Source organism: Arachis hypogaea, chromosome 15 (genome assembly GCF_003086295.3).
Source record: "Arachis hypogaea cultivar Tifrunner chromosome 15, arahy.Tifrunner.gnm2.J5K5, whole genome shotgun sequence".
In the NCBI taxonomy this organism is placed as follows: Eukaryota; Viridiplantae; Streptophyta; class Magnoliopsida; order Fabales; family Fabaceae; genus Arachis; species Arachis hypogaea.
The window spans coordinates 159,824,827-159,837,556 of NC_092050.1; the positions used below are offsets into that span (position 1 = coordinate 159,824,827).

At 30.5% G+C, this 12,730-nt stretch overlaps 2 protein-coding genes and 1 non-coding gene across 3 annotated transcripts; all 3 read left to right on the forward strand.

Annotated features, from left to right (window-relative positions):
* The first annotated feature begins 1,320 nt into the window (after window positions 1-1,320).
* Window positions 1,321-5,735, forward strand: LOC112751969 (uncharacterized). The gene is made up of 5 exons (XM_025801316.3): window positions 1,321-1,602; window positions 2,816-2,848; window positions 3,261-4,518; window positions 4,606-5,243; window positions 5,407-5,735. Exons 3-4 carry the CDS (start codon window positions 3,396-3,398, stop codon window positions 5,103-5,105), a joined length of 1,623 nt encoding a protein of 540 aa, XP_025657101.1. The 5' UTR covers window positions 1,321-1,602; window positions 2,816-2,848; window positions 3,261-3,395; the 3' UTR covers window positions 5,106-5,243; window positions 5,407-5,735.
* A 1,963-nt stretch (window positions 5,736-7,698) lies between these two features.
* On the forward strand, window positions 7,699-7,771 carry TRNAR-UCU (transfer RNA arginine (anticodon UCU)). Its single transcript has one exon. It is a non-coding gene; the product is annotated as a tRNA-Arg (tRNA).
* A 4,310-nt stretch (window positions 7,772-12,081) lies between these two features.
* Window positions 12,082-12,580, forward strand: LOC112751972 (uncharacterized). The gene has a single exon (XM_025801319.3). The coding sequence runs from the start codon at window positions 12,209-12,211 to the stop codon at window positions 12,443-12,445; it is 237 nt and encodes a 78-aa protein (XP_025657104.1). The 5' UTR covers window positions 12,082-12,208; the 3' UTR covers window positions 12,446-12,580.
* The last annotated feature ends 150 nt before the right edge of the window (window positions 12,581-12,730 follow it).

The following is a 12,730-nucleotide window of genomic DNA, read 5'->3' on the forward strand; positions in this document are numbered from 1 at the left end:
TGGCCTTTAGTGATGAGATTAACCTTTTATTTACCTGAAAAGCAAAATATCATTTTTAAAGACGATGACATTCTTGAGAAAGTCATGGATCAAGAGAAAGGGAAATGTACGATGTTGTTAGTATGGATGGAAGCCAACAAAAAATTTGAAGCAGGTCAAATTTTAATGTATGTTGAGTTTCCAAATCAATTTGTTTATGATAGAGAAAAAATAAGGGAATAATATCCACGCAAAAGAGAGTATTTTATCGGGAGGTTAAACTATATTCCACCGGGTATATGTGATATCTACTATATGAGAAATTTGTTAATTATTCAAAAAGGTTGCACAACATATGAATTTATTAGGACAGTTACTGAGATTACATATCCTAGCTTCCAAGATGCTTTCTATTTTATAGAACTATTGTGTGATGATAGAAAATTTATTGCAGCTATTAATAAGGTCTGGCCATCAATTAAGAAAACTGTTTGTGATTGCTATTGATATCTAATAGTGTTAATAAATTAAATCATACTTGGAATGCAACTTAGACATTATTGGCTGACGGGATACTATATATGAGAAAAAAACATTGAAAAACTAAGGTATTTCACTATGTGGTAAATCATTATCACATATAGGACTTTACTTGCCAAAATTAGTATTCATCAATGGGCAACTTTACGTTGCTTTGTCAAGAGTTAAGAGTCGTAATGGCGTGAACATTCTAATTTTAGATGAAGTCAGCAATCCAAACTCATCAACAACAAATGTCGTATTCAACCAAGTTTTTAATAATGTTTAGATAAGAAAATAGTATTTTTATTTTAGTAACATGTTATGATTTATACTTTTGTACAAATATTTGTCGTAGATATAACTAATTTATTAACTATACTTTCACACTTGAAATAAAATGTGTAACATGGAGCATAACATCATATGCTAATTGCTTTTCTAATGAGGTTAGTAAAATACTAGGTTGTCGATAAATATATTAGCCTTATAATATAAAGTTTAGTATAAAATTAACATACTACTATTACAGTTATATATGTTCTTATTTTTTCAGGTCTCTTTCTTTATGACTCAAGAATATTATACATTTCAAATTGCTCCATTTACATTTTATTTTGAATAAAAATAAAATAACATATTAAATATGTTTATTATATAATGACGATGATAATGTTATACTAAACTTAAAAAAAATTATAATTATAAAATATTATTTTCGATAGTCAAATTAAAATATAAGCCGATTTAACACTGGTATTTTTTAAAATTGAAACTACGTCGTTTCAGTAGGCCCCCACCCCCCTAATCTGATGAACGTTACGCGATGATGACCACCTCTCCCTCAAGCTCAAGTTCTGCCACTCACAGTCTCACTTCACCTCTCTTCTCTGGTCTCTCGCTTCTCTATCGGTCTCGCACTCGTTGTCTCAGCTCAGGCTCGTCGTCGTGGTCTGTCTCGTCAGTCGCCGCCTTCCTTGCGCTCGCTTCGCCGGCGGCAGAAGCAGACGGAACCAGCATCTGGTCCCTCGGGTGGTGGAGATCGTCGTCTTCTTGTTTCGGCCGTTAGTTCAGTTGGGCAGCTTCTTTCAGCGTCGGTCCCAGGTAAGCTTCCTTCGGGCCTGTTCTTTCAGTGAAATTAGAATTTTATAGTGGTGGTGGTGGTTGTTGTTGTATGTGATTTTTTAGAATTGTTGAAGCTGAATACTAGGGATTTTGAATTGTATTTCTTCATTGTGCATGGTATTTCATTGCTGTAAATTTTTACTACACCTTGAAAATTATCATAGTTGAATTGTTGTTGCAAATTATCAATGAGCTGAATTTGTTGCTGTAAGTTGAATTGTTGCTGAACATATCATGAGCAAATTTTTTTGTTGCTGGATAACATCACCATGTTCTTTTGTTTTGAATTTGCTGAAAATTGTTGCCCTGTTCTTTTTTTTTTTTTTTAATTTGCTGAATTGTTTTTTTGAATTGTTGCCCTGGTCTTTTGTTTTTTAATTTGCTGATTGTTGCCCTGTTCTTTTGTTTTTAATTTGCTCAATTTTTTTTTGCTGAATTTATGCCCTGTTCTTTGTTTTTATTTTGCTGAATTGTTGCCCTGTTCTTTTGTTTTTAATTTGCTGAATTCTTGCCCTGTGCTTTTGTCCTATGAAGATCTAGATGCCGATTTTGAGATCACCCTTTAGATTTGATTTATCGATGGTGTTATCGTTCGCTAGTTCTTGTTCATTTAAATTGAGAAAGTATTTTGTACACTAATTTATTATCACTTTTTGCATCATTAGTTATGTTTAAGAATTGATATTTGATTATTATTTTTAATATGTTTGTAAAGACATGAGTTTTAACTTTTGATTTTAATTTTATTTGTATAATTTTATATATTTTTTAATTATGATTGGGTCAACCGGGTAAACTAGTGACCCACTGGTTGAACCAGTGATCCGGTCATATGACTGGGTTGATTATCGATTCGGTTCTGATGATCAGATGATTCTTGATTGTTGTTGATTATAATTTGTTGATTCTTGGCAGATTATTCAAGTTTTGTTGATACATTGTAATATATGTAGTGTAATATATGTAGGTTTAGTGGTTGATTGATGCTGTTTTTTGTTTTTATGCTGATTGGTGTTTAGGGTTGATTTGTTGCTGTTTTTATATCATTATGGTGAATTGAGATGCTGTTTTTATATTGTTGGTGCTGTTTTATTTATATTGTTTTGGATAGTGCATAGATTTTAGAAATTTATATTGTTCTGCCCATGTTTATTCTGTTGCATAATCTTTGATGGCTTGGTTTTGTTTGCAGGGGTTTAAACTAAGAGTATTTGACACTTCTAAGGTTCTAAGCTTTAAGTCTAAATTGTTAAACTTTTGAAACTTTATTGCTTTCTTCTAGTTATTCCTTGTATTATTAATAAGGTGAATTCTATTATACCCTCTCTAAAATAAAAGGTAAATTACTCCTTGTGATATATATATATATTGAACGTGATTAACTAGATGAGTTTTATGAAAGGGAAGATATTTTTGCGAATACAATTGATGTACTTGAAGATAGAGGAGAGCTTATGGTCCGTGATAGATAGAAGTCATAAAGACATTTGAAAAGATTCTTCAGATCCTCAAATCATAAACACAAATATTATTTGTTTTGAAAAATAAATGATTTTTTTTAATTTATTTCGGAAAATTTTTGGGAACAAGATTTATCTTGAACTTTTTTTTTTTCGCGGACATATCTTGAACCAAAGGATGGGCTCGGTGAGAAAAAACGGGGTTGCATAGGATCTTCAATAACCGAAACCCTAGCCTACGTCTGCTTTCTATCTCCCAGCCTTCTACATCACAAACAAATAAATCCTTTCTTCTCTGTGTTCATACTGTTGATGATGGAGTCGGCGGAAACAGGAGAATGCCTGTGGATGGTGACAAACGACTACATCTTTGGCATCCGCGTTGAGAAGTTAGAAAAATTGGGGAAGAATGACGATAGGGATTGGAAATCCCTTCTTGAGCGGGATCGGTTTGATTTCCTTTTGAAACTTCCAGAGTCCGACACGTGGGATCACTTTATCTTCGACGGGAAACTTTTCTTAGTCTATGTTAAACCCGTTTCTGGCACCAAGATCTACCAAATCTCCTATGTCGGCGGCGACACGTTGGGCATATCTGACGCAGTAGCGACGGGCGCAATCCCTCCGCCACCGACCAGCTACCACAGTTTACTTGCAAACATTAAAGATGAAGTTTACTTGGTGGAGCATACTGTGGCACCACCGTCAGGAAGAAAGAGGGGGTTATGGGTTTTACGTTCGGGTTCCAGTCCCCCGAACTGGCATTCCTTGGCCGCTCCTCCAACCGAACTCGCCTCTAATTATTCGATTCATGGTTTCGTGTTAAATGATAAACTTTTCTTGCATGGCGGATCCGAACCAGGAATTGCCCATGTCTACCACCCACAATGTGACGCATGGTCGGCATGGATTAAACAGGAGGGCGTATTTTCTCTTCCTCATTATGATGTTTTCTGGCCTGTGTCGTTCCTTGGAGATGTAGGCGATCGCAGTGTGGTGCTGACATGGAACCTGGAGGGTCTTCCCGGACCTGGTGTGAAATATGAGATACACGCTTTGCTGGTGGATAATAAAGATTATTGCATTCTTCGCCATCAATTCCTTGATGAGTTGTGTGAGGCGATCCAACCATCCTTCTTTGATGATATGTGCTCAAATCTCAACTTGGTTGACCTTGGCAACAGCAAAGTATGCGTTATTATCGGTGGTCTCGCAGAAGGCATTCCATCCCTTTGCATTTTAGTAGTTGAATTAGGGTTGCTACAAGAGGAGCAGCAGCAAAGGTTCTTATCTGTGCGTGTACTCGTGAATCGAGTCTTCCATATGAAGCTTCATCTCTCAGAGGACTTCTTTCAATTGCCCTCGACCTCCTTTCTTTTCTCGCTCAGAAAGGGAACGTCGGACATAGACAGGGATGCCGTGAAGGATCATATAGGTAAGAAGATTGATAAAGTGTAGTCTTTGTTTTTTTTTTTTTTTTTGTGTGCTTATGTTCTCATGGTTGTTTGATTTATATTGGTAGGTGAGAAAGTTCCCACCCTGACTTCGGCATCTCTGAAGGCCTTTTCCAGGAAGAGGTCATCCGGGAAGGACGACCCTTCGACAGAAGGTGATAAAGATAATGTGGTCAAGGTTGCTCAATCTAAGGAGATTAGTTTAAAGAGAAGAAAGGTAGAGTCAGCTGTTGTAGGTCTTGATAAGTACCTGGAGGTTTCTCAATTGAAGGATAAGGCTAGAGAATTGGGTATGAAGGACATGACCGAGGCTTTGAAGCCGAAGGAAAAAGAGTCAGAGGTAATGGAGAAGATTGAGGCATTAACTCTAAAGGTGGGTGAGCTGGTGGAGAATGCATTAAAGGATGCTAAAAATTCAAAGGAGACAATGGCTTTTGAGATGTTTCGGAAAGGGTTTGATCGTGCTGTAAGTCAAATTAAGGCTCTTGCGCCGGATGTTAATGTGGATGATATGGATGTATCCAAGATTGTGGTAAATGGAGTATTAGTGGATGCTGACATCCCGTAGGAAGGTTGTGATGTCAAAGAGAATGAATGAATGAATGATAGCAAAGGTTCTTATCTTCGATGTGACGCCAAATGCCCTGCACCTCCTTTATTTTCTCGCTCAGCAAGGGAGTGCCTCGCAAACATCCATACTCCCAAGGTATATATAATGTTGCTTTTGTGAGCATGCATCTTGTTATTCTGTAAGAGTTACCCTTAAATTATATCCATCAAAAACATTGTTAGGGATTTGGTGAATAAATTTTCTTTATTTTTTAAAAGACTTGTTATTCTTAAGATCTGAGAACAAAATTACTTTACAGACTGCATCTCTCCAAGGAAAGAGCCCAAGCTATCTGGTGGGACCAATCCAAGCAACCCAACAACACCATTCGAACAAGAATGACTAACTTCAACCTGTTCATGTATGCTTTATTTTATCAGATTTTGAATACTGATGTGTTTATTCTGCTATTAAATAAAGTTAGACATGTTAGTAGGATTTCAATGTTCATATATCATTTTGTACTTTTTTAGGTTATAATATTTTTCATTCACAAAATTGAGAAAATATCAAGTTTTAGTCAAAGAGAATAGGTGAATCAATAAGAGCATATGAGTCAATAAAAAAACAATAAAATATTCATGATACTAGATATTTGTGTTACGGGTCTTTCTATGATGATTTTACTTGCTATTGTTCTAAACTTCTAAAGGCTTTATTATTTCACTTATGGTGGTATGTTATTCACTTATATATTTTGGATCTAAACTTTCTCATTTAATTTATCCAATTTTGCATATAGAGCAAGATGTTGACAAGTTTATTCGTGATCCTAATCAGCAGTAGCTTAAATTTCAGCAGCTCCCAACATCCTATATTTTTTTGTTGATGGCTCAATATTATTGTTCATTACGGTCAGTGGTTTTAATGGATATATTACCTAATAGGCTTTAGCCAGGACTAATTAACCTTGAAAATGAGGTTGACTATTTATTTAGAACGCACTAATGTTTTTATCAATAATAATAATATTATAGGAATGTGAATCTTTTAAAATTACTATGTCTTTGTCATGACATTATATATTATAGCACAAAATATTTATAGAATTAAACTATTTTTATAAAAAAATTGTAGGAGACAAAAGTTTCCGTCAACTAAGAAAAATATGATTTTTATAGATAAAAAAATTAAATAATATACTATATATTTAGTTATTATTTTTATGTGAAAGAGTTTAATTTTTTATTAATAATTAATTTTAACATTCATTACGAAAGAACTTAATGTATATACTTTACATTTGATTAGGTGTTAAGTCTATTGCATAAATAAAAATAAATAATTTCATACTTGTTATTTAAAAATAAAATTTTTTTCTTTATATATAATTTTAACGAAAGAATATCTAATGATATATTTTGGTTTGTTAAATTAATAATATAAATATAAAATATAAGTTGTATATAGAGTTGGAAGAATAAGGAGAAATAGACAAAGAAAGAAAGGTAGATAAGAAAATATATAGAAGAAGGGAGTTTATTAATTTTGAAGAAAAATATTTTATTTCAATTTTAATGTGAGTGTCATGTGGTACATTTTGATTGTTAATATAATAATATAATTATATTTCAATTTCAATTTTAATTATAATTAAAAAATGTCATCTTGCACATTTTAATTATCAAATTTATAATTAATCATTGATAATGATATATAAGAGAGATAGAGTGAGTGAAAAATGAGAGAGAATGAGAAAAGGAGAGAGAGGAGATAAGAACTTTTAATTTTAGAGGGAAAGATTTGATTTCAATTGCAATAAAAAAATGACATATGGCACATTTTAATTTGATTGTAAAATTAGTAATACAAGTGTAATAATTCATGCTATGCACGTAATAAAATTGAAATTATAATTTTAAATTATTCTATTAAAATTAATTTGAATTGTAATAATTTAATTAATAAATAAATAATATAATGTGCATTGTTCGTATTTTTTTAAATATAGTATTAAATGTATTAACTCGAATGTAGCTATTAAGTGTATAAAAATTATATTTGAATTATAAATTCTCTAAATAAAATTATCCCATTTAAAATATTTAAATTATGACTTCAATCATAAATTATAATTATAATTTAAAAAAAATTCTAATTATTTATTGACATATTAAATTAGTAAAGTGAGAGGTTATTACACTTGAATTTGTAGAGAAAAAAAATGAACAAAATAATAAGATGAGAGATTAATCACCATTAAATTTATAATTTTTTATCATATATGAATTTTACTATTTTAGTTTAAGAATGATTAATCTCTTATTTTTATCACTTTACTAACTCTTATATTTTAGAAGATGTTGTTCTATTACACTTATAAATTTAGGGCTCAACTAAGTTTTTACTACCCAAATTATATTATTGAATAAAATTGCTAAATATTGATGATTATTCATTTAAAAATAATAAATAAAAATCACTAAATAATCATACATATTTTATTAAATCACTTACCATAATAAGTGTAAATATCACGTGTTATATTTATGTGAACACATTTTTATATCAATCAGTCTGATAAATATTTTATGAAAGCCAGCATCATAGAGCGCCCATGGCCTAATGGATAAGGCGTCTGACTTCTAATCAGGCGATTGTGGGTTCGAGTCCCACTGGGCGTGTGTTTCTATTTGTTCTTTTTCTTATTGGGCCAAAAAGGGCTGTAATGGGCTTTACATGGATAAAAAAGATATCTGTACTACTTGTTAATTATTATTTTTTTTTTTTACAAAAATAAGGAGACTCGAAGACTATACCCATTATTTTGCCTTGTTAATTAATTATAATAAAAAAGTAAATATAGTATATTTAGTATTCAACTCTACTCTTATCTCGAACTTTCTATTTTTAATATTGGAGTGGTAGTAGTGTTTTTTTAAAATGTGAATTGTTGACGGGGAGTTATACTCAAATGTGGAATCGTTTAACTAGAGAAGGAGAAATCAGACCGTCCGATTTATTAGAAAAATAGAAATCGGACGGTCCGATTTCTAGAGGTACACAAATTGGACCGTTTGATTTGTGTTAAAAAAAATAAAAAATTTGAGGTACAGAAATCGGACCATCCGATTTGTGTACTTTCCACAGTTTTGAAAAACACTAAAAATTACAATGTTAAGGTATATCATCACTTCTATTTTCATAACAAAAAAAATTAGCCTCTTATCTCATGTAAAGATAAAGTCCTATAAAATACATATTAAAATATAAATATACATTAAAAATAAATTAAATCATATATATATTTATATATAAATATATTATTAGCTAATTTTAATGGAAGAATAATATTTTTGGTAAGGATTGTAATTTGTAAAAATTAAAGAAAATGAAAGACATGATTGCAGAGTGCATAGCCTATTCACTTTACAACATATGAACCGCGTAGTGTCTCAAAAAGTTTTCACCAACTGAAGAAAGAAGCAGCATAATATCAACTATTGCTCCCCATGAATCACAACAGGAAATAAATAAATTCAACCAATCAACAAAGGACATTCAATTGAGTAATTGGAATGAGGAATCATTGCTATGAATATAAGCATGAAAGATATATATCATTATTTAACAAGGTTTTTATTATTATTCTAAGTGCATGCTGATCATATATGTGCCTAACTAGTAGCTACTAGCTAGGTGTGATTCTTATGGTCTTATGTAAAATTATGATGTCTCCCTTTTGCATTAAAAAAACTATGTATGTGTTTAGCATGTTTAATATCCCTTTATTGAGCACCTAACCATCTTTTTTTAATTTTCAAAAGCAAAACAAGATTACTAGATGGTTACATGGCAGCTTTAAATTTCTGCATGTGAAATAAATAAATAAAAACAAAAACAATTTTCACACATTAGGGTAAAGTATATGTTATGTTGATTCTATACTTTCAACATTTACCACAATATTCCCTATATTTCTTTTTCTTTTTATAACCAACTTAATTAAATTACACAATAAAATCTTCCATGACCATGAGTAATATACACCAAAGTGAAATTAATTACATACAATTTTATAGATCATAAACCATGAGCTATATGGTACACAAATCCAATACTTAGCATGTCCCTTATATTGAGTATTTCTCTGATGCATGCAAGAAATCTTTTCCAGATTTTGGGATTAATAGGCTAAAAATATTGATGAAGTTGAGAAGATTCATGAAAGTTGAGGGTACCTAACCGACCAAGTGATCCAATTAGAAGTTGAACATCTTTTTGGAGCCTTTAGGAAAAAGGAAAGGATATATAACAAAAGGTGTATTAATCAAGTTCGGTTGATTTATTGGTTAGTTTACTAATATACTAAAATAAATGTTAAAAATTCGAATCTCATCTTATACATATAGTAATTATTGATCAATAATAAATTCTTAAATTAAGCTCTGATTCGCAATATATTAGTCTTTAATTTGTTGGACCGAGAGGAACAGTAGGAAAAAAGGGGGGTTATTAGGCCAGTCGCACTGTGCCCTTGCTGGTTGCTGCCGTACATGTGGGACCCACATGTATCTTTGAGAATCACTACACTTCCCATTTTCTTTTGAGATTTTAGAATTTAGACTATATATTTTTTTTTTCTGGAGAAAAAGTTTAGATGAACCAAGGTTTTTTAGTTTAAGTTTTCATTAATTTTTTTTAAAAATGTCTTTTAAATAATAGAAATACAGAAATTTATCAAATCAAAGAAATTAATTTTTTATAACCAACTGTAAAATTTTTAGAAGGAAATACATAAATTTTTGGAGAAAACTACCAATAGAAAATAAAAATAAAAAAGGGAAAAAATTCAGTAAGAGTGGAAAAAAATAAGAAAAAAAAATATAGCAACAATAAGAAAAAAAGAAAGAAGAGAAGAGAAATAAGAAAAAAGAGAATGAAGAGGAAAGAAGAAACAAAAACAAATTAGAAAAGAAAAAGATGAAGAAGAAAAATGTTGATTTTTTAATTTTTTAAAAATATTTAATTAAAAGCTTGGTTAAATAATAACTTATTCACTTAACACTATTCTTTAATGTGATTTTAAAAATTAAAAGATTTTCCAAGTCACTTACATGTGATTGTGTTTTGTTTTGTTTTGTTTTTTTTGTGATTGGCTTTACTTGGAGATGGAAGTTTCTAAAAAAAATTATTTGTGACTTTCATTCTCCCGACATCTCCTAAGAAATGCAAAGAACATTTAGCTTTTTTTTTTTCCCTTTATTATTGTTGTCTCATTTTTACTACATACTAACAATTATATGAATTTTGTCAAACATATAAACTTGTAGCATCTTAAGTCATGGATGGTGATAAAGGTAATCGTTTAAATCTTTGATCTGAAATTCTGAATAGAGAATCCATGACCCACAGTGCACTGAGCCACCAACTTTGAAATAAAATAAAAGTGGGAGATGATCACACCCATTTTTGCTTTCCATAAAGAAATTATGTTTGGGACACTATTTAATTAAATCAACATAAATGTGCATGAATTAAAATTTGCAAATGGCAAATTGTCATTAGTTCAAATCAAAGCCTGAGGAATATAATAACTCTTAATGATTTTATGTAAGAAGAAAAAAGCAAAAAGTTGCACTGAGTTATTTAAGATTAAGAGTTATATCATTTGTACTTATTTTAACTCATAAGAAACTAATATATCTATTTAGTATTAAATAAAATGTAAAATTAAATACACAACATTTCTTTCGCAAAAGGCAATACTTCATGTCTTTAGCAATTGTGGAACATTCTTATTTCTTACTTTAAACCATGAATATAGATGAGCAGATCTTGTTCACATAACACCTAAGGCTAAGAAATCTCTAGCTTAGTAGTGCCTTATCTTTGGTCAACTATTTTTGTCCATAAGGTAGCGATTTGTTTTGTGATATTGGAACAGAGATTGAGGAACTGAGACTCGTATCATGTTTGTTGGCTCAGATATTGGTACTAAAATTTCTGTTTCTGTCTCTAAAATTTCAGTATTTCAGTACCTCCAAAAAGTAGGGACACAGGGACTGAAATTTTTAGAGACGGAGACTAAAACTTTAATAACATTTTATACCTAAAATACCCTCATTTCAATTAATTAATTCTAATTTTACCCTTTGTACAAATTAAATTAGAACTTCATTCTTGTTTCAATTTCTGTCTCTCACTTTACACCAAACAGAATACTGAAATTTATTTCAGTCTCTGTCTCTCAGTATTAGTCTTTCGGTCTCTGTCTCTCTACCAAACGCTACCTAATAGATTTGACACTAGTTATTTTACAAAACTAACATATTTTTTTAAACTCTTACAAAATATTTATAAAAATTAAATTAAATTTTCTATAAAATTAAAATTTAATTTTTATTAACTATATCAACCATCTTTAGTTAATTTTGCATATCCTCAGCACTAGAAAGGGTTGGACCCACATCAATGTCATGTGAATCAACGTTTATTATTTTTTTTTTATGCTGCATGATAATGTGTAACACAAAAGGATGAGTCAAGATATGTGTTTTTCAATAATATAAGAGAAAAGAAATTGGTGCTTTCGATTTCTTATTTAGTTATTCAGTAATCTCTAAAATTTAGACCTACTAATTTACGTTATTTAATTCTTTTTTAAAAAAATCACAAGATTTACATTTTTGAAAATTAAAAAAAAATTAATATTAAAATCAAACTCTCTAATTTTTATTTTTAAAATATAAATTAAATCTTTTAATTAAATTTTTTTAAAATAAATCGAACTGTCCGATTTAATTAATATCAATTTAAAAAAAAATTTATATCAAACAAAAACATTCAAGCTTCTACCAATAAGCCATCAACATATGACTTGTGATTTAATCAATATAAAAAGGAAAAAATTTAGCCGTGAATCAACAATGTGGGCCCTATCTCCTTCATTACCACCAATGACACTCATCATTCACACAACATCACACATGGATGCCACCGCAACTGAATCACAATGCATTTGTTTGTGTGTCTCATGCACATAAATACTTATTGCTCTTCAATCTTCATGCACTCAAAATACCAAAACAAAGAGACTGTTTTTTTCTTTGGTTTTGTCAATGGAGAAAAGCAAGTCATACCCTGAATACTCTGAATTTGGATTCAGAGAGAGATCAAATTCCTACAACTTCAATGGGCCATGTCATAAGGGAAGTGGGTTTTATGCAGCAAGTGATGCAGAGATCAAGAGGAAGAAGAGAATCAAGTCATATAATGTTTATGCTGTGGAGAGGAAGCTTAAAACAAGTGTGAGGAACAGCTTCAAGTGGATCAAGAACAAGTTTGGTGAGTGGTAATAATAATGAAATAATGTGAGTTATAGTTTTTTTTTTTTTTTCAAGGGTATGAATATGATGTTGAAGAAAACAAAATAGCTTTAACTTGTAAAAAACAAAATGATGAAATGAAATGAGAGTTTTCTTGTTTGATTATTTTTGTTTAATTTGTATTCAGAAGTGCAATGATTATCAGAGAAGATAATTTTATCAAGAAACTAAAATCAAGAGGTGAGACATATAGAGAGCAGATATATCACTTTGCAAATTATCAAACTCTCGAGTCTATGAATTTAGGTCTCAAAT